Source organism: Micropterus dolomieu, linkage group LG22 (genome assembly GCF_021292245.1).
Source record: "Micropterus dolomieu isolate WLL.071019.BEF.003 ecotype Adirondacks linkage group LG22, ASM2129224v1, whole genome shotgun sequence".
NCBI lineage: Eukaryota > Metazoa > Chordata > Actinopteri > Centrarchiformes > Centrarchidae > Micropterus > Micropterus dolomieu.
In genome coordinates, this window is record NC_060171.1 from 23,684,566 (window position 1) to 23,707,817 (window position 23,252).

General features: G+C 42.1%; 1 protein-coding gene across 1 annotated transcript; it reads right to left on the reverse strand.

The window, feature by feature from the left end:
• Nucleotides 1-802: 802 nt before the first annotated feature.
• Nucleotides 803-23,247, reverse strand: si:dkeyp-19e1.3 (TBC1 domain family member 10A). The gene is made up of 14 exons (XM_046036654.1): nt 23,070-23,247; nt 10,258-10,331; nt 9,531-9,616; nt 9,289-9,328; nt 9,091-9,171; nt 8,614-8,721; nt 8,393-8,502; nt 6,759-6,807; nt 5,189-5,309; nt 4,821-4,915; nt 4,040-4,105; nt 3,751-3,850; nt 3,192-3,344; nt 803-3,069 (listed from the first exon to the last, which is right to left on the reverse strand). The coding sequence occupies exons 2-14, from the start codon at nt 10,321-10,323 to the stop codon at nt 1,688-1,690; spliced, it is 2,457 nt and encodes an 818-aa protein (XP_045892610.1). The 5' UTR covers nt 10,324-10,331; nt 23,070-23,247; the 3' UTR covers nt 803-1,687.
• Between the last annotated feature and the right edge of the window lie 5 nt (nt 23,248-23,252).

The following is a 23,252-nucleotide window of genomic DNA, read 5'->3' on the forward strand; positions in this document are numbered from 1 at the left end:
AATGTTTAGCATTAACCTGGAACTCAATTATAAAACAACAGAGTACTTACAGAGAATGACAAAACCTCTTGGTAATGACAAAGGTCAGTGCAAAAAACAAACATGTTTAGGCATAGTATACAACGTAATATTTAACTGAATGAACCAACAATATAAACATGTTTGACTATTAGGTCCTTTTACAGTATATTATGGCTCAACTTCCATTTCTCAAGAATATTTGCTCAGAGCAATTAAAATAAATTGACAACAGAATCACTGCAATGGCTTTTGGATTCATTCGCTTCTCTTCCCAGTCCATGACACTACAGGGTGGTGTAACACGGGGTCTGTCCTTGTATTCTTAAATTGAGCTTACTAGGTTGTTTGACATGTCTAAATGTAGAAAAGACAATGTGCACATTCATAAATAGACACTGTAGAGAGCATTTATATCAGGATCAGAACTAGTCTTCCCAAGAGCCTCTCATCACTGGACATTAGTGCTTAAAGCCAATTCCTGTCGATGTGTAACCCTTCTTACCACTAGATGGAGCTACTCTTCATAAATATTTTGACATGGATTTTTTACTGTAGCCAGTCTGTGCTGACAATATGTTGCATTCATTAAATCCCCCTGTTAAGTCCTATTCTGCCACCTTATTTAGCTTTGATACATGCATCTATATATACACACACATCAATACAGTACATTATTGCTGTGAAATCACGTGTTAGACAAACAGATCCATATATATATATATATATATATATATATATATATATATATATATATATATATATATATATATATATAAAAACACCTTTTCTTTGAAATTGACAGCATCCTAACAAACCAATTTCAAACATAAAAAAAGCAGCTGAGTACCCACTGCTACCTATCTGGGGAAAAAATGTATTATACTAGCTTCAGTATTTACACCAGTGACATATTGCACCACGTTTTTTTTTTCTGTCGCTAGTGGTAACAAATTCAGCTTCTCTTAAGAGTTTGCTGGTTTAGTGGTCCTTTGTAGTCAAGTATTGACCTAAAGATACAGTAAAAAAAACTGTTACATTAACAGTTACTCATTGCAGTTTGACATACTGTTAAGATGTGTGAGCCTGCTCACAGTTTACCATAAATGCTGTTTTAAACGTTTAGGCTTTGGGTGCTTCAGTGAAGATAACCTTACTCTGCAGCCTCAAAAGCCCTTGTTTTAAGAGTCACTACCCTCAGTGCTCTGCGGACAGGTAAAGACACTTTGTTGGAACAAACAGAAACTTACTAGAGATGAAGTGATGGTGAAACACACAGCTAGTATTAGATGACCTCATTTCTTTTTTTAAATTTTCATCAGATGAAAAACCAAAACTGATCTCACGCACTAACAAGAGCAGGCGAGTTAATACACTCACTTTTTGTGCAGCAAACAGTAGCACAGGCAGCAGTTTTAAATACAAGTTTGACACTTTAAAAAAGTTAACTGCCCTTACAAAAAAGGTGCAAGTATCACAGAAATCTGTACATAGCAATGAAAAAAAGTCCTTTCACACACGCACGTGCACACATACACACCAACCTTTGACACACTGGATAGATACTGGCCTTTCAGCTCATAAATGTCTTTGAAAAGTAATCACGTCTCAACAGAGAGTCTGAATCATATTGGGATAATCAGTAACACTTGAATGTTACTTAGAAACTTCAAAAGGTCACTGATTTGGGCAGTTGCTGTCCACTTGGAGGCATACTGCAAAAGTCTGGGCTAGATCGGACCAAGGGCACCCCTGCTGCCGACTGTACTGATGGCCTGGAGTGGCCTGGGGGAGACCCGGTGTACAACAGTGGTGCTGGGAAGGCAGAATGGTCCCTGGGGCCCCTGGAGAAAGGCTTAGAGTAACCAGGCGAGGTGGCTCTCTGTGTGCCTGAACAGCTGGCAGCACTACACTGGAAGGGACTGAGTCTGTCAGCAAAACTAGGTGGCGGAGGGGGGATGATGGAGTCCTCCACCCAGCTGTACTCTCCTTCATAATCTGACTCCTGAGGCAAACTGGGGAGAGCACACAGCAAGGGAGGAATAGGAGAAGGCGAAGGAGGGATGAACACAGGAGGTGGAGGCACAGGGTAGAGAGCAGGGTCATAGTCTCTGCCAATGGTATGTGGAGGATTGCCGTGCATGCTGGGAATTTCCTCAGGCGTGGGGCCCAGCAGCCTCTCCAGGTAGCGGTCGTCTTCATCAGCCTCAGAAAGGTTGTCATACTGGGAGGTGTTGGAAGGTCGTCTGTCTTCCGCGGGCACCGGAACGTAGAGAGAGACTGGGAACTTGGTTGGCTTTGGAGGAGGAAGTCTGGGAGAGGAGGAGTGTGCAGTGAAGGCATGGGGAGAGGAGGGCTTTGAGGGAGGAGGTTTTTTCTGTGTGAGGTCAAGAGACGCGGGCGGTTCCAGGCATGGTTTTGGAGATGGCTTCATTTGAGTGACCAGTGGTGAGGCTGAGCGGGGTGAAGGAGACCGACTTTGGGTCCTGGTCCCAAGGCAGGGTGATTCACTGTCCGGGGGCCTTTGGCCATTCTGCTCAGTGTAAAATAGAGGCGGAGGTGGCAGATTTGGAAGGTCTATGATCTCCTCCTCAGTCTGCATGGTAAAAGCATCCAAAGGGGGCTCATAGGGCGGAGGCCAATCTACAAACTCGTCCTGGGTCTCTTGGTCTACAGGCTGGCTCTCCTGTTCCCCCCTATCTTCTGTCTGGCTAACCTCTGCACCACTGTCCGACCCAACTTTGGCACAGGGTTTGTCTGCTTTTGGTGGCAACGGAGGTGCTCTACAAGGCCTAAAAGGAGAAGGTGTTCTTTGTGTGTGTACTACAACTGGGTCAGGTGAAGGCAAAAGAGGTGTTCTCGAGTCCTGGGGCTCAGAAGGAGAAGGGGTCTGATGTAGGGTGATGCTGTCTTTTTGCTGGGCCTCTGTATTGGGTTGGCTGTGGGGCTGCAGATTTATTTTGACCTCAAGAGGAGTGTCAGGCTGCAGAGGCAGAAGGAGAACTGGTCTCTCTTGACCCAGAGGTTTCTTTGGCAGCTCCTCTGACTTGGCTAAAAAAAACGACATGGAAGATGGGGAATACATCAACAGAAGAAAAAGATACTTTAGGATGTACCAAACAAAAAGTTGAATGCTGAAAAATTAAGAGAATTAAAAGGAAACACAACTGCACCTGGAGGAGGTTGGTCTAGCTTTTTACTGCGAAGCTCAGACATAGCAGCCTGTAACTGTTCAACCACCACATCATCAGGCAGGAAGAAAGAAACAGCCAGCTGCTCCTGGAGAAACTCCCTCAGGTCCTCTAACTGAAGCTTCTGCAGGCGCTCTGATTGGACAAAAACAAGGCAGACACAAAACAGAGGCAAATCTATGAGGTTGCATGTCAGGTAACCTCTGTGATACAGTGAACCATGGACAGACATACCGTTAAAAAAAAAGACACAGGCCTAACTTTAAAATACCAAGCAAAGAAGTGGCCCGTCAAAAGAGTTCTTTTGCAAGCATTCAACTAATGTGCTGAGGCAATGCTTGTGCAAGCGTCCAATGAAAAGTCAGCTTTCGATTCTTCTCCACAGCAACCGGCCACTTGCATTATGTAAGCCACCCAGTTAGGAAGCAGCCAACCGAGAAGAGAACAGCAGCCAGGGCTGTATCTGGGCACAAAGCTGGTTTGACTCATTTAGCACGGCACGGCACGGTACGGAAGATAATGGAATCAGCCTCATACTCACTCTTGTGCAACTTGAAGGTTGTATAAGCCATGGCATTTAGCATCTTCTCTCCCTCCAATACGTAGATGTCCCATAAACGCAGGGTGAGGGTAAAAGGGGTCTGTTATGTAAGACACACAGCAGTAGAGAGCCAGTCTGATTAAAATATAATAAAACAACCCCAGATGTGGTTCTGTGTTCAAAAGCAAAAGCAATGGAAAGCACTATGATATACTGTTTAATGAGTTTAAATGTAGAATACATCTGGGGAAGGCAGCGGAGATCTAGAGATGGAAATCCAAATACTCACTCTGTCAATGAAGCACTGCAGAAACCATTTGGTGGTGTAAATCCCTGTTGTCATCTGCTCCTTGTCCTGTAGAGCAAGAATTAATGAGAAATAGCTCTAATAGCCTTGGGGCGGCAGTAGCTCAGTCTGTAAGGCTTTGGCTGGGATCCGGAGGGTCGCCGGCTCAAATCCAGCAGTTGTGGAGACTGGTAGCTGGAGAGGTGCCAGTTCACCTCCTGGGTACTGCCAAAGGAGGCCTTGAGCAAGCTCCTGAACCCCCAACAGCTCGGGGAGCCACACTGACTGGCAGCCCCCACTATGACATCTCTCCGTGTGGGTCATGTTTGTGCATGCGCATGTGTGTGTATTTCATACCTGTGTGTATACTAACATAATAACAGAGTGAAAACATTGAGTTTATATATTTCCACACTTGTTTGTCTACGTGTAGCACCTTATCACCACAGCAAATTCCTCGTATGTGTAAAACACTACTTGGCAATAAAGCTGACTCTGATTCTTCTTTCCCCTCTGGGGATTAAATAAAGTATATCTTCTTCTTCTAAGGGAAGTTACTCCTCATAATCTGTTCTCAGTCATAAATCTCACTTTCCAAATAGTCCTGGCTCTTGGACTCACAGTAACATTCTGAACATGTGGCCCTCTACGTCATGAATTAATCAAATAAAGAGAAATTACGAGATCACATCAACTGCAGTCCATGACCTTGTAGGCAATCAGTTCGCTACATGTCTCTTGCATGGACAAAAAGCATCAGCCGTAGAGATGTACTTGAACTTACCAGGTGTTTCTTCAGCTTTGGCAGCATTTTGGAGAGGATCAGCTCATGGTGGGCCTGGAAACGATGCAGCTTGGGAAATCCCGGGATGAAGAACCCTAGGACAGTGAAAAAATAAATCAGCAGGCCATAAATGGTGTGGCATAATACATAATATTTATAAATGAACGAATCACATTCACAAATCTAAGTAAACACGCAGACTGACTTACATTTTTCACAACTCACACACATCTGCATATAACATTGCTACTGCATTGTCTCCTGTTCACTTTCATCATTTTTAATAAGAACAGTTATGATGTTTGATATGTCTAAACATTAAATCAGCTCTGCCTTTTCGCCCTGTCTGTCTTCGTCCTCATTCTCACCATGCATGGCATGCTTGCTGTTGGTGAGGAGCTGGGACAGAGCCCAGAAGGCATCTTCCTCATTCAGGTACATGAGCAAGATGGCAGCAATCTGACTCATCCCCTGGCAGTAGCTCACCTCCTGGGGGGAACGCAGGAGAAGAGACAGGTTCAGTTCAACAGAATGGGCAAATGAGAGGAATTATTCCTAATTTAATAAAACACACACACGGGCCGAGAGATGAGGGGAGGAGAGCACCTGCATGTCTGATGTGGTCTGAAGGCAGACTGTGGACGTGTGTACATGAAGCAATGATATTATAAGCGCTTTTTACCAAAGGTTGTTCAAATATTTACTGTAGCCCAACATACTGTACGTTCTGAGTAATGTCAGGTCTTCAACTTGAATTACCGCCAATTTGACTCCACAATGATTCAATGATTTACACTAAATGCACCGCCCCCGGCAAGCAGAGATACACAATACCAGACACACACTTGGTATTTGTCCATATTAAGGCCGATATACTGCGCAGCTACAAATGGACACTCCATAGTATCCTTTCAAGGAAATACACTAAAGATAATTAGGGTTACACTTAGGTTAAACTACACGTTCTCCACATTCCTCTTTACAATCACATAGGCAAAAGAACAAACAGACCCCCCCCCCCCACACTCCCTCTTTTCCCTCACTCTCTCCTACTGACCCAGTTTCTTCTGAGCAGTGTGTGAGAAGAGGGGCAAAAACGAAAAATGGAACAGCACATGCCCGTTTCCTCTGGCTCTAACACCTCTACCACACAGGAACCGACTACAGAGCCCCGTCAGAAAAACAGACTTGGACTGCTGGGAGATGTAGAGTACTGTATGGTCTTTGGATGGTTAGATAATTCTATCCCTACCACGCGGCAGCAGTCTGTGCTTGAACAAGAATTAATGTACACAGATTAGTCTACATCCACATGTTGAGATAAACGCTGCTTTATTTGAGTAAATATGTGTTGACACCACACAGAGAATTCTCTATTTGAAAGTACAGAGGCACTTTAAAGTAGATGCAACGAATCACCGTTATGTCTGAACTCGGCATCCACAACTGCATTCCAAACACATTATTATAAAGCAAAGACTGCTCCAAATGAATGTTGTTGATTGAAATAAAAAGGATGTCACTGCCTGGCTTGGTCTGTCATGAGAAATGAGTTCTTGAGGTGGACAAAAGTTTGTAATTTTTGTAACACCGGGCTCATTTGTACAGTTTTCTTGCACAATAAATGTTACATAGTGTCAAAGGGGAACTTGGTCTGAACAATGTGAGCATGGATGTGGGTTCACTGGTGGTCTGACTGTTACACTGCGCTGCTTACCATTCAGTCAGAGCCACACTCATAAATAAAAGATCTCACCCAAGGCTCTAAACGAGAACGAGAACAGATGGGTTTAGAGTGCTCGGCCTGTTCTTTGCTGTATGGAAACGAACACACTGCTTTTACTGTGCAGTCCGTGTACACAAGAAGACTCCTCCATATTATGTAACACACACGCATCCACATAACATACACATCTACACACGCACAAACAAACTTACCGTGTTGTAGACAGAGTAAGCTGCCAGTACGTGAAACAGTGCCTGCTGCCTAGAGAGGGAACAGAGAAACCACTGGTTAAAACTAGGATGTGATAGCAACAATCGAGCAAGCAGACACCGTGTGTCGGACTACAGTGTGTTTATATTAATTTATTAAATAAAAAATTCTCCAGAGCTACGTCAGTAACAATTTCTCAACCGCCTCTTCCCTAAATTAACTCATCAATAAGCACACTCAAAACACCTGCTAATATATCTGGGGAGGGTGACAAGCCCTGGTTGAATCCCATCATCCTGGTGGTGTTTGTATAACTCTGTGTGTGTGGAAATACTTCCTCTTTAAACAGAGGCTCTGTGCCCGAGCTATGCAGCTTTGCAGCAAAGTATTAATGAGAGGTGAGAGATGCATCAATGCTGCAGTGACACTTGGCATTTAATAAAATAGGACATTTGTGTTTTTAGGTATCAATAAGGTGCAATATAAAGTGTTGCTTTTGTTTAACTTGATTTCACATTGTATATGTGAGCAGATATTGTGCTACATGGACATCAAAGATTCTCATCACATCATTTCTTCCAAAGCTTCTATCCAGTATCTGTGAACGCAGGGTTGTGTGCTGCGTGGCAGATTACATCTGGAGTCTCAACCGTTTCAGACAGTGAACACAAGGCAGCTATTGTGTGTAAGTGTGTATGTGAGTGGTGAAGGGGCAATAACAAATAAAATGCAGACGATAGAGGATGTCTCCCCTCTGGTCCTCTATAGTAAATACACGTCTTACTGACAGTGACAGGAAAGGAGCTTTAAATAACTGTCAGTGTGTCGGTGTGAGTGGAACAGCTGTTGACTTGCAGGGAAGGAGTGGGCAGCCAAGCAGGATGGAGCGGTGTTTTTGGTCCGTTTGGACTTGAATTGAAAGGGGAAGTACATTACAAAGAGCAAATGGAGAGCACTCAGTCCCACTCTCAGAGAGTTAAAAGCGACTGACTGATTTTCAAACTCACAGTTTGCTCACAAGCGTGTTCTGAAACAGATTTAATGTGTGTTTATTTGAATCTTTTTATGTATTGGCACTATAATCGGTGTGTTGTCTCAGAAGAACACTATGGGCAATGTTATTCTGTACATGTACACTTGATGTCGGTGCGCATTTCTGTACAAATGCTATTTCCTGTAGGGCTTCGTGCACTGACAGGAAGGCTAATAAAACACAGAGATGAGGAAACCACCGCTTTGGTTTTGTGTGTGTGTGTGTGTGTGTGTGTGTGTATTGGGGGGGGGGCTTAAGACAGATTAAGCCAGAGGTCGCACCCTCTAAGAGAGCAAGCGCAAACCTGAGCATGTGAGGTGACAAAGGGGATTGAGGACATTTGTTATGAAAGCTACCTACACCATGTCACTTATTTCACAGTCATGGGAGTAGTCATATGATCCAGAGACACATCAGCAGTTTGTTTGCTTAGATAGGTACAAAATTTCTATTGTGACTCTTTTGAGTGGCAATTATGTCATAGTTTAAAGGAAGGTAAATTATCACATTGGGTGACTAATATAGACACGCATATACATGCAAAAACATAACAAACACAAGCTGTTCCACACAGCTTTCTGCCGAGCGAAGCTAAAAACTCACTTGACTCCGAAGCGGTCCATGAACATGATGTGGTTCCTGAATGTTCTGTTGACATCTAAGTCTATCTGTTTGATCTCCGTGGAGTAGCTACGAGCCTGCCGCTTCATTTTCTGGAGGATAGAAAAAGGACTAATATGTTATAAAAACTAGCTGACTGTCAAAATTTCACACAGTATCCACATTTCAAAGGAAGTGCGGTCTGTCACTTTTGAGATTCATACCTCGTATTTTCCCACGTTATCTTGTTTGACTTTCTCTATGTCCAAAAGCAAGGCCCAGGCCTGGCCTCTCAGCTGCAGAGGGATGCCTTTGTACACACGCTTCACCAACTGAAACACACATGACAGAGACATATGAATGGACATGAATAGGGACTCTCTAAACATAACGAGACAGTCTTCACCGCAACAACCAGAGGAAAGTGGCAGAACGTCGCGTATAAATGCTGCTTTATGGGACGGAGCCTTGTTAACGCTCTTGAATGACAAGGACTCATCACATGTACTTATGTACTTGCTTTAGCTGTCTAGACCGGAGAGGAGGGAGGGATAAGGGAATAAGCTGTCGTTAAAAAGGGAATGGAAAACAAATTTTTAACAGAAACGGAAATAATACGTCACTTAGTTCAGTAGAACAAAAAGGAAGTGAGGGCTAAATTGAGACACCATGTAGGTTTTTCACATTTGTGAGTTACACACCTTTTCACTGTTCCTGTACTTGTCCCAGTTCTTCACCATCTTTAGCCATTTCTCCACTCGCTCTATCTCCTGCTGCTTTTGCTGAGGAGAGGAAATAAGGACATACGTGTGCTCTAATGCATATGTGAAAGGGCGTCATTATATATATCACATGCAGGGTCAAAAACTGGACTTGCTATGAGAGTTAAAAGTTGATACCTTCTCTTCAAGCGCACTGGGCGTAGGCAGCTCTTCCTCACTGGAGCAGAAAAGCAGAAATACACAGCATGTATTGGATATAGGGTCACAGAGAGGCACTAGTATAAGACATCATCATAATGTGAGAAAGGCGAGAAAGACAAAGAGTTTAAGCGGGACAGAGATAATCTAGATACAAGCTGTCCTCAGAGAATTCAAATCACTTCAAAGAAACCGTCAGAGCTTTAAGTCAGGTAACTTACTGCAGGAAGCCGAAGCGGTCAGTGACCTTATAGATGCTGTAGTCTGCATCCTCCCATGGGTTAATGCTGACACCCTCCTGCCTGCCCTGAAACACCCACATACCACAACCCCTATTAGAAAATCTTGTATGCAAAGTAAACAGTTTAAAAGTGACTTAAGATGGTGGTTTTGTGTACAAATGAACGAATGTACGAATGAATGATGGACTGCTGTCAGCATAACAGGAGATGGGTCAGATGTTTTTTTTTAAAGATAGAGCCAAAAGTAACATCGATAATGAACTTTTCTCTGCTTTACTTATTTGGTCCATTAGTCATTAAAATTACACATTTCCTGTGTTTGTGTCTTCTCTTTCACATTGATTGATCATTCCTAGTAATCCCATTTTCACTGCCTGTTGGTAACACATTGCAGGCACCACTCAGGGCCTCTCTATACAAGACAGACCATCAACTCCCGTTTGATTTGTTACATACTGTCCTTTAAGGAAATATCATGTTCCAAAGGATTAGGATTTTCCTATTAGGTTGCATCATCTTTATGAAGACTTTAATGAACTATGGTACTACCTGCCCCTGATTTTTTGGCAGTGGCTGACATCTGTACCAAAGAATAGCCGGTAAGTGCAGGGAAATGCTCAGCTGTGTAGTTTCCTTCAACTGAACCATGGCACTTAGTATATTTTTTTTAAGCTACAAAACCCCAAGTGCAAGTTGTGTTGCTCACCTTGTCATATTTCGAGATGATTTCAGCGCGTTCCTCTGCTATCAATGTTTCAATGTCCTTCTTCATGTCAAAATCTAGAAGGAAGCAGACAAAAATTGCCATAAAGTACATCAATTTGACTGAATATGTAAATTTTATAAGATAGTGTAGCTTGGTGATTTACTGCTGGTTGTTGGTGTGAAATATGGACAGGGTGTGGAAAGAAGATCACATACTTTAAAGCTATTACTTTAAGCAAAGAGTTTATTAACATGAGAAGAACAACTTTGTCTGTATTGAGGTCAGAGTGCAGGTCAATTAGAGAACAGTGCTTAGCTGGAAAGATTTCAGTGTGCTGCTCAAGAACATTCAGCAGTGTGAATAATTTCTGACACAGGTGGGTTACATTTGTTTGGGAAATGCTCATTACGTCCACCGTAACAACAGGCATCATTTGAGGTAGTGAAACCAGCAAGACCACAGAGCATGCTGTAGTTCCTTTCCAGAAGTCTCACCATTAAATCAACTTGATCTTGCTAACTTGCTTTTCAATCACCAAAACCCAAAAGGAACATTAACACATTTGACAAATTAAACAGATCTGACACCCGTCAAAGCTGGGATTATGCTAATGCCGCATACCATACCGTGAGATCACATTTTGTTCTAAGAAAATAGAGTATGATGACACAAGCCACAAGGCCATCAGACACTTCCTGTTAAGAGTGCCCAGAGATTCAGCTGACTAAATGGTTGGAGCCATTAAAGTTCACCGATTCTCACTGTGAAGTTATAAGTAGTGGAATACTGAACATCACACCGTTATTTTTAGAAATAATGGTCACAACATTCAAAAGGTGTATTTTATGTGTTACTGAGGATCGTATATTGCTCTTTAAAAGGATGCTGAATTTGTGTCACTTGGTTAGCAAGCGGTGGAATGCAAAATACTCAAAGGAAAGAATGAAAAGATGAATCCATTTCAAATCCAAGGGGTTTCAAAAAAGCACACAGAAAAAAACACCTGAAAATGTGAAAGCTTTTGTTCCACCGTGATATGTTACATCTGACTGTCAGTGGCTGTTCAGGGCTTTTAAAAACAATATTTTCCTCATCTTCTTCCAAATTTGACTATATTTCAGGTTGTAAATCCAGTGAATTTGTCTGAGAAGGGCAGCTCAGGTCAGACTGCAAGTGGATCAGAGTGGTTTAGCTTGAACCTCTAAACCTCTCACAAAATCAAATAATCTGTGCAGTGAAATGGTTTCCCTCCATTATTTGGGAATAAGCACAAATACTGTGTAAAACAACCCATTAATCCTCTTACATGTAGTCATGTAAGACTTGTATTATAAGACTCAGACAGGTTTATAACTTATCAGTTATAACCACCCGAACAAGTACATTAAAAAAAGGCAGAAAGCATGTCACTCCTAGGCTGTTTGAGGGTTAAACACAGTCAGAGTAGATAGTGGGTCACAAAAGGCAATTATAAAGTGTGACACAGAGTGACAGTCGTGGGAATTTATGTCTCTAGTATGTGTGTGCGTGTACATGTACATGAATTTGGTCATTCGTGGTCTGCCTGTGCTAACTCACAATAGTCAAGAAGCAAGAAAGCGAAAGATGGGCATGAGCCTGAGAAAAGAAACAGAGAAGTAGACAACTGAGGCTGCAGCCGTTGATGAAACCAGAAGTCTGGTGCTCCTGGAGCCTAACCCCCTCCCCTTTTGTCACAGTATAACCCCTACCTGACCCTGGTATAAGCTTGCGCCTTGCCTTCCCTGGACTGACGTGCTCTGGCCGCAGGCTCAGCTGCTAAGCAGTTGTCAAGGCAGAATTTTCGCCCCGAGAGAGAACAGCCTCACCGCTTGTTTGCCAGATCAGCATCTCAGTGATGTTTGGATATGAAGAATATGCCACATTATGCCTAGCAGGCACAGTGGAGATGAAACAAACACACACACAAACCCCAGGCCGGTCCCACCCTTTGAATGTGCTGTAGCATTAAAGCATCAGGGTTAAGGACCTGCTACTATGTGGTATTTATTTTATGGAACACGTTAGACTAGACCTTTGATATGTGGCAATCTTAAATGCTGTGATGGGACAGATGCTGATAAAGTTAAAGTAATTTGTGATGGTCCAAAACTAACATGATTTACTTCAGAACCATTCAGTGACTTAAGCTCAGAAGCTATAAGGAAAACTCTACAGGCAAGCCCATTGCAACAAATGCCATGCACTGAGGAATACTTTCACTGACACTAGACAGCATGTGTAGCCAACTGAGGCCTCAGGCATATGGTATGCATGTCTGTCATGTTTTGCTGCGACAGGTGAGAAGGCACCTGCTACCGCGCACAAACACCCTTTAACTTTTTTCCTACAGCTCCTTGTGCTGACTCAGACATGTTTTGTCTGAAGCGACGCTGCGATTGCTCTTTCCACATATTTCTACACATATTTACTACCTTAGTCAGTTTCACTAAACTAGAGGTTGGAATTTCATTTTATACAAATGTGAGAGAACAAACAAGATAAGGAAAAGGCCCAGGACCGTGGGAAAGCTGTAACTGGATCTTTATTTATAAAAGAACAGCAGATAAACTCCCAGCAACACCCATGCTGTGTACTAGGGGTATAACGGTGCACAAAATTCACGGTTCAGCAAGTACCTCTGTTTTGGGGTCCCGGTTGGGTACGTTTTCGGTACAGCAGGGTAAATACAAACACTCAGAAAATAGCATTTATATTTTCATTTATTTTGAAAAATGTCAACATTCAAAAGTGGCTCAGTGGCCATAATTCTTACTGTGACAGCTAAGGCACCCAAATACTGGCTTACGGTCAATGAAAACAAATAAATAACACAAATGTCAGTAAAGTCTCCATGGTAACACTGACCTTTTAAAACCAATTTAATTTACATTAATGTAACTACTAGGGATGAGGTGAAGGGTAAACCTGCCAAAACCTACTGTCCCGAGTTTTCAATAGTTGTTAGTATCCTAAATTATATCCATTTAAAGTATACACTGTAGTAAGGAGCCTGAAAAATGATGAAGACAGGCGTGAAACCTGTTAATTACCGGTTAATTTTGCCTCTGCCTCTCCTAAAATCAGGATTTATGATTTAGTATGTTAATATTGATATGTTATTTCCTTTTTATCAGGTACCAAGGTCATCAACTACATAAACCTGATCTAAAACAAAACAGAGCATCCATACTTCTCAAACAACAGCTGAGCAACAAGAGTCTCTTATCTAACAGGTGGTCAGGGAAACCAACCCAATGAACAAATGGCCATTGCTGATGCTCCCCCCCCCCCCCCCCCCCCCCCAATTTCCTTTTTCTCGTCTATCTCAGGTCAAACTATTTCAGGTTCGAGAATTCGGCGAATTTTTTTGAACAGATGAGTAAGCCTGCGAAGTGGTGCTAGTGCTTTATCAGGTTATATTTAAAAGTCTGCGGTGACAAGCTTAAAGAAGAAATGAACATAAAGCTGAGATCTTTAACTTGTGCTGTTTTTGCCCTCTCCAGGGGTGGAAGTAATGTTGAATGTATTGTTAAGAGAATTTCTTTTTGTTGACAAATGCAGTACATTAATGCACACATAAAAAATACGTGCTCACAACTACATTATAGTATTATAAACCACTTATTACATTTTTATACACTGCTTAATAAATGCTAAACACATGTATGTATGTAAATATGTTGTTAGCAAATGGATACCAGGCAGAACCAATAATTAGGTCTGTGTTAATGCTAAACGTCACCATTATCATAAAATGACCTCTTATTTTATTTATATAGCTCCAATTCATTACAGAAGTTATCTCATTGCACTTTCACATAGAGCAAGTCCAGGCGGTACTCTTTATTTACTATTATTTACAGAGACCCAACAAGTCCCACCACGAGCAAGCACTTGGCGACAGACCTCGAGCAGAACCTAGACTCAAGGTGGGCGGCCAACTGCCTCAATCAGTTGGGGTGAGGCAGGAAGAAAGAGAACATAATACAATACAAATAATAATACAAATATTTATAAAAGTACTAATGATAGCAATACTACTACTACTACTACTACTAATAATAACAGTAGCAGCGGGTGTCAAGAACATGGGACCAGTAGGTGGCCCGCAACATGACTAGCAAGAGTTGTGAGAAATAGTCTCGGCATATAATTAATAAAATAGGGATTTTTTCATTCAAGCTGCAGGTGGGGGATTGTGAGCTGTTTTTTTTTACTGTCTATGAGGTAAACTGATGTAAACGGTCTGTTGTACTTCATCTTTAGGTCCCAGCTGTTTACTTCCTGTGTTGAGTCTCCAGACTGCAGATAGTATTGTGTTGGGGTCAGGAAGAAAAGGAAACCAATGACCGCCACTCCTTCAACAACAGGTTCAATGAGAACTGCAAAAGAAAAAAATGTGACAACAAAACGGGTCTTTCCCCCATCCAAGGAAAACCATTTTACTGACAGTGCCTCAAGTTATCCAGACTTGGTGTTTGCAGTCAGCAGGAAAGACATGAGTAAAGCCAAAAGATGGTCAGTTCACATTAACTGGTATTTTGCTTGTGAGTCACCAACTGAGGCACTCCTAAATGGGCGCCCTGTCAAAAGCATTACATGGTGTAGTTGGTTCAAAACTGACTTTGAACAGCTCTTTTCAAGTGGTGACTAGAAAGGTGGTGAGTTGTGGCAGAGATCAGGGCGTCAAACAGATGGGAGCGGGAGGAAAAAAGTGAGTAAGCGGCAGAGAAGGTCACTGAGTGGGAGAGGGCAACATACAGTTTACACCTGGGGGAGCTGAAAGTTAAATGTAGAGACACGACAATATGTGTTCACATCATTTACATACTAATGCTTCCACATCTCTCAAAATGTAGGCGGGCTGAGGCAGGGGCGGCGAGAAAGTGGTAGGTGGGCCAGTTTTGCAGATAAAGCTAAAGACGCTGAATATGTAGTGAAAAAACATTTTCCTGTATGGCTAAATGTTGATAACCTGACTGCTTACAGGATACAAGACTTTGAGCCTGGGGCCTGGGTGACATCATTTCCTGTTATGACATAGAGTTCTAAATCCAGCTTGCGTATATAAGTTCTCAGTGCACTGTTGTAACCACAAACAGCTTGCAATGCATTCTGAATCACAAATGGCTAATAACACAGTTTTAAACAGAGATGTGGCAGCCTTCTTCTTTTTTGTGCTGCGTTCTGCGTATGACATGCCCACATGCCCTAAGGTGTCATGAACAAAACTATAAATAATCTGACTTTCAGGAGGCAGAATTATCAGGAATTAAGCTACAAAGACTTAGAAGGGTGAAGCTATAAGACTGTAGGTCTCTGAACCAAAATTTATTCCTGTCTTAGAGAGTAGTAAACTATCTGAGGGTGCAAAAGGATTAGAGAAATAAGGACAAATGAGACTCGGGTCTATCCATTAGCAGTTGTCTACACAAAAAAAAGTAAACTGATGACCTTGAATTTAAATGAGATTGTTATACTGAATTTTAACATACACAGTCATACCTTTTACCCCATTTCACTGAAACAATAAGGCAAAACCTCTCTTATACATATATTTCTACTTTTCCTTGACCCATAATCATCTCTCTTTTGGTTTATAATCAATCTTAATCTGACTGGCAGTCAGATGTAAGACAGAGGATTAAACAAGAGCAAAATCAGAATGAAAGCCTGAGATTAGGAGGAGTCTGGCATTAGTCAACCGACTGTAGGAGCCTGGAAACTCTGAATGCAGCGAGCTACTCTGGACAGATAGTTTGGGTTAGGTAAGGTGTCTGTGTTTACTGTGTGCGTATCAGAGACATCCAGAGCTGAAACCCCTAAGTGAAACTAAATCAGGGTGTGTAAAGTTTACAGTAACAGAATGTACGGCAGAAAAGAAGTTGGAACCTTCCTTCCGTCCGGTTTCATCCTGCTCACAGATTGCAATGAAACCCTAAGGGACAGATTATCACATTCTAAAATCTGATCAAAGTTTTCATGAACCATTTTCTTTATGGCTGGCACCCAAAAACCCTCTCCCCAAATTGCTGATGGCGTGATGAAGACGACAGATGTTTGGTTCTCGTTAACACTGGATGATTAGTCAGTGCGTGCGTGGTCAGCCAAAGGACGCTGTGGCTCTGAGATCAGAGGAGCTCGGGCCATGCACTCATTCAACCTGGCTGACCTCAAGGAGCATACTCCCATACCGTTCCTCTCCTATGATCCATTTGTGTCGTTTATTATCAGTATGTTTAATGAACCATCATCTAACTGTACCCTGGGGTCTGAAATTACCATGCACCAAAGGCAAATAAGAAAACACCACCTTATTTTAAATGATTCACAAATGGAGATTCCTTAAAAGTTTTGATTTAAAATGATTTTTTTTTTTTGAAAATTCTGAATGTTAAATAATCGACACCTAGTGCTACATCAATAACAGACCTTACACATGCCCCTCATTTGTGTGATTGAACCCTTTTCTGTCCGGCCCATGAAATCAGCGTTTCTGAATGTGATTGCACGGTGTTATGTTGTCTATACAAGACCTGCTTAAGATATCACATCACACATTAAACTTACCACTTTTGCAGCTGTAGTGGTTTTGTACATTTCTGACTAGGGGAACCCATGATATGTAAATGTGTAAAACGTAATCATTTCGGCAATAACTGCAGTCGTTACTAATACAATTCATGATAAACTTCAAAGAATGTCTTGTAATGCACTAATGCCGTTATCCCTGTAATTACATTAGCTTAACGATGGAGGTTTGTGGTGATTGTGGAGAAGAAGCATATCATTCCAGTTCAGAAAAAGGAAGGAGGCTAACAAGCGACCACATGGCTCTAATTTCCACATGAAGAAGTCTGAAGTCCCAGATGGCAGGAGCTCCAGTTTTTAATGGGCGTCAGACACACAGTATGTGCACATGCATGTGTCCAAAAGAATCTGAAAATAATGGAACAACGAGAGGGGGAGAAATGGGATCATCTCTAAGAGGTGGTTTCTCTATTTTCAGCAGGGGCAAGGAAGATGTGAATATAAATCAGAAATGTTTTATTTGAGTAACAGATTTCTTTGTGCTCCACTGTATAGAAGGGCAAGAAGCTTTGGTGTTAATGATAAAGTAGCTCCTGTTGCAGGTTCACCCTCAACAAATCTGTTTTCGTCTTAACACAATGCCGATTTATAAAAAGGGGAGCCCCTCAGAGACTAAGCATTTCACTAAGTCACACCACAGGAAATCTAAGCAGGCTGGTACGAGATGTTCGCCCCTTTCTTTAAAGGAAGGTATGGCATCCAGATGGAACCTCAGAGATACAGTAAGCTGCTCAAACTGAATAACGGTAAGCTCGAGGCTCCAGTGTAAGCCAGAAAGTGATTCAATATGAGTGTGTGATACACAATGGCAAGTACCTTTTATTAAAAAACATGTTGTACTGTTTTCTCTTGTTTGCCATTTTCAAGCATATTGCCTATAATGACAAATCACTACATACAGCAATTATGTTTAGGGATGCACCGATTGGATACTGATATCGGACATCGCCCCGATACGGACTCTAATAGCTTGATGGGGTACGTGACAAGGTGGCAGATTTATTCAATTAAGTTACACACGTAGAATGTGATGCATCAGCATCACATAAAAGAATGATTCCCAATCTCTTCGTCACAGCGAGGAATACAGCTTATTCATTTTACACTGGTATCGGATCGGTACTCTGCATCGGCCGATACCCAAAGTCCAGATATTGGTATAGGGACTGAAAAAGTCGGATCGGTCCATCCCTATGTGTGTGTACAAATTTAACCCAGACACTTCGATACCCTCACCCTCCAGACACAAGGATGCAAATGTCAAAGGCCCTTGCTACCAAACATGTGTTTTGCAGGTGTGATGGGGAATGGACAATGGACAATTGTTTACCCTTACCCCAGTGGTTCCTCTCAGGCCTTGTACATAGTGGCTATTGACTCACAGCAAGGCATGACAAACAGCGTGCTAACTTAATCTACACTTCACTGGGTTGAAGCAACAGCTGAGACCACATAAACTAGGATAATAACTTGAGGGAGAAGAACGATACCAAATTAGGACAATGACATAAAACTGCTGGGAAGCCTTGATGGCCAGCCACAAAATCTCCCTTACAAGAGACTCCTTGTCTTTCTTGCTGTCTGAGCCTCTCTATGTTCCGTCTCCCTCCGATTCTTTTGTACAGCTGTAGTGTTTGTGTTTATGCACAGAAAATAGCAGCAGTGCAGAGACTGTGCGACCCAAGGGCGAAACATCCAAAGCACAGGGACTGGGAGAAAGCACATGGCTCAGAATAGCTTGTTGTCCCCAAGGGGCTTTTCTGTCCTGCTCCACTCTCTATCGCCACTGTCACTCTGCTTTATCGTTTTTCCAAAGCTGAGCATGCAGAACACAGATTCACCAATAACACTCACCATCACGAACTACCTAACATTTTCCCCATCTTAACACAGGAAATAACAAGCTGGAGTCTGAGGAAGGGGGCTCTCTGTCACCTCACCCTGCATCTGACCCAGCCTGAGAACCATCTCTTGTCCTTACTGCTACCTCCTCCGTCACCTGGGGGGGAGGGGGGGGGGTCTAAATATAACAACGACTACACAAAGTTTTAGACACTGGAGTTGCGGACCAGCCCGAGAGGCCTTGTTTCCCAGAGTGGCAGCACTTTTTGAGTGGTGGTATGAGGAGGACAGGAATGTCAAGGGAACCGTATTCATAAACACACAAAACCACAGGACCCTGCTGAGAAAGCCACATTCTCATAAATGGATCCTCTTCTTGGCAAGGCTGGAGTCATAATACTAGCAGTAAAGCCAGAGAAAATAGTTTAAATAACCAGTGCTATTACATTAAAAATTAGCACTAGTACATTATAAAAGCTTTGTGAACTCATATTTGTATAAGGTATATATATAACATTTAACAATGAATAATGCATGGTTAGGAAATGTACAAGGGAAATACACAATGTTTGGGGAAGTTATGCAACCTCACGGTAACTGTTGGGTTATTTTTAAATTCCATCTTGTATCTAACCATTTTCAAGAATATCCTTAAAAACACATAAATCTTTCTGCAAATGAAACCTCCTCCACTGCACCCAGGGCATCAATAAGCTCACAGAAACCTAAGATCGGATTCTCACTGTTTGTAAACTACTACAGACCAAACTAGTTAAATAATTCAAAATGGTTAACACATAGAGAGCATGTAACCTAAGGAGTAAGGCCCAACCGGGGCCAAAGTCAGCTGGTCTCCAGTCAAAAGCTAAGCAGAAATTATGCTAGGTTCAATGGTGCACGCTCCACCGCTGATTTGCTTATCATAGTTTTCAGTTTACAAGCACAGAAACGGAGGATTATGGTCCATGGAAGGGGATCAGCATTACACTGGAGAGAAAGTGACATTTCACCATGATTCAACAACACAAGGAGGTTAAGTATTTGGAGAAAAAACAAATCTGAAGCGGCATCTTAAAATGACACAAACTAGAGACACTTTTAGAGGGGAAATTCCAAGACAGCCCAATTTAGACTTTATACAAATGCCAAAAGACAAACAACTATTTGGGCTATTATCCCATAGAGCTGTCGTTCATCTTCTCAGTGGTGTAGCTGTTTTCAGTGACAATATACAATTTCAACAGGAGTGTGACCATAACTTGTCTAACGAAAGAGTGGGGCAGAAATAGATTTGGCATATTTATATACAAAATAGCTCATACAAATGTCGCATTGGTTTCTGGCAGAGGCTAGCTCTACAGCCCAAATCTAAAGAACAAATACATGTTGGTGCAGTATGATTATCACTTTGTGTGAAAGTAGGGCTGCAACTAACGATTATTTTCATTATCAACTAATCTTTCATTTCATCAATGGAATGATTAACCATTTACGCAATGAAATGCCAGGGGGAAAAAAACAATCATAATTTCCCAGATCCCAAGGAGACGTCTCCAAATTAATTTTGTCTGAGCAACAGTCCAAACCCAAAACATATTGAGAGTACAATGATATAAAAGAGGAAAGGAGAAAATGATCATATTTGAAAAGCTTGAATTAGCAACAGTTTGGCATTTCTTCTTGTTTAATTATCTAAATTATTCATCGATTATCAGAGTTGGTGGCAATTCACTTTCTGTAGATTGAGAAAACAATTATCTAATAATCTAATAATGTGAAGGTCTAGGTATTATCATGAGTATAGTCCTGAGTTATTCTTTGGCTTTTTTGTGTGGTGTTTGCATGTTCTCTTGTCTGCAAGGGTTTTAGAAATGCAGGTTTGGTGCATGGGAAACTCAAAATAGATAGGTGTGAGTGATAGTGTGTGGGACTGTGTTTGCCTCTGTACTATAGTCCTGTAATAGACTGACAGCCTATCCATGGCGTAGCCCAACCTCTTGCCCAATGTGTAGTGACATAGGCTCCAGGATCTTGTGACCCTGACATAGGGGATATTACCAAGACATCTGAAACTCTGAAAAGATGTCTTATGAGTCCCACAGCAGGGCCACTGCCTGTCTGTCCTTTTTTGTGGTTGGCAAAAGGCTTCATTATTTGGTGTGTTTTGTGACACTGGTACGTTTGTAGGCCGTTGACATCTATCATAAAGCCGCCATTCAGACAGACAAAAAGGCTATTGATGCCTCTTCACTGAAATAATATTAACACAACAGAATACAATGGAAGTTGCTGACTGAAAGGAGTTATGAGAGAACTATAGCAGGGCGTTAAATTTGGTCTCAGAGTAAGACAATGTTTTCAGTAGAGTACTGTTAACCAAACTATACCTTAACTTATTATTTGCAGTGCTGCTGCAATGCTTTCATCCTGGAAAGAAATATACACCTCATTGCCTTTTAATGCCCCAAAGTCAGATTTGTTGTGATTTACAGTAGGAAAATGACAAGACAATTCTGAGTGTACTAAAAAAGGTTTGCCTAAAGCTGTCGAGTGAGGCCCACTCCCAGGCATAAAAACAAAACTAACGGCTCACATGCTCTGCCTCACACGTGGCTCACATTCTGTTAGCATCAGACTGGGCAGACAGATCATTGTCAAGGTCAAGAGCACATTCAAATGCCTGTTAGCTTTCTACAAATAAAAGTCCATTTCGCACCCATTTAGTCCAACAGTGCAGCTGGATTTAGCTTCAGACATCAAAGTTCAAAGCAGAAAGTTACACTGATCCAATAAGCATGTACCACCATTTTTAGTAAATGGGCTTCACAGCAAAACTGGTGATTGGTCCACTCATTGGGATCCCCACAATCTTTTTACCATCTGAAAAGTCTGAAAAAGTGAAGAGAAATCAGAAGTCAAACCATTTCACACCAGGGAGAACATAGTGACACACACAGTGACAGACACAGTGATGGGGGGGGGGGGGGGGTGCTCTTAAATGCTACTCATCACACAGTACATCAACAGTGCTGTCACCTTTCCGTTCAGTGTGACACACACACACACACACACACACACAACGGCTGAACATAGTAACAACATAAAGTACGAAATGCTCCAGGGATTGTGTTTGTGGACGTGTGCATGTACAGCCAGGTTATAAAAGGCCTGCACTGTAGACTGTACTAAGATCAGGAGATCCTGTGCATCCATAACTGTATAACTGCAAACACACTCACAAAGTCATCCACAAAAACGTTGTCTGTCTCCTTCAACTTCCTTCACAAACACCAATTAATTACAGTGCATATTTAAAATGTGGGGAAATGGCTATGCGATCTTGCCATTAGCAACATGCACATCTGCTACATTACAATGAAAATAAAAACACAATGAGGGTGGCACATGACAGCGAAACAATGACCAGCAGACATCTGGCAGTAAACTAAATCCTGCTGGAGATCTCAGACGGTCACTGTAACCTCCCCCACTACATATACTGGATGAACCAGTGAGGCGCCCAGTTAACCTTCCAAAGGGGACCGCGCATGGCATGACATACAGACCAGTAACTGGCCTACTTCTGGTTGCTGGATCATATGTGGGCTGTGTAGGGTAAAATCCTGCTTTCTCCAATGACTATGTCTCCTTTCAGAATGCAATACACAATGTCTTCTGGATCACAAGCATATTTGCTGTTTTTGACACATATCACGTCATACCTGTTATGTCTACATTCATTAAAATGCGGAACTGGATGTTTCACGACTTAAGCAGATTGGGAATTGGCTTCATACGCAGACAAACAGTAAACAGGTACTATTTGCTGGAGTGGATAACCAAACAATTAAAGACAGAGAGGCGGATCGCATCATATAGGCACATTTCTCGCCATCCTGGCCAGGGTTTACTGGCCACTTAACTGCTGGAAAGCCCGTGAAGAGTGATGCAAAATCAGGAATTCCCCTCGAGAAGCGCCCATTCACTGTCCTTCCCACATAGGGTTTCTTGGGCAAGCTGTCTACTCTTAGAGTAAAAGGTATCTGTTCCCATAATAAGAACCAGCATACAATCGTACAGCATACAACCATGTATAAATCGCAGCTGTATACACGCGTAAGAAGCCATTACAATAAGTAACGTTACTGCTTCCTTTATTGATTTGTAGTGGATTAATGCAAGTTGTAAAAACACAAAAGGAGCAGATAGAGAGATCCAGGCGACATGTCTTCAGTGGGCACCCACGTACGAGCATTTCCAGCGCTAATGATGAATTGTAAAGTGAACTAATAGTAAACAGTACAGTAGAGACGCTAACTGTTCACATTCCGTGATTGCAAGCCGTCGTCGCAACTTACCTTTTGGGGTTTTGACTTCCCTTCTACTGCTGCGCTGTACCTACAAGTAAAAACAAAATCCACTATTATCATTCTCTCCTTCGCTGCGCAGGGGAGCAGTCACCCAAACGCTGTCACTGTGCTGAAGGCGTGTCCCCGACTATCGACTAGCTTCTCTGATATAGATGCTGGTCAAACCGTCTC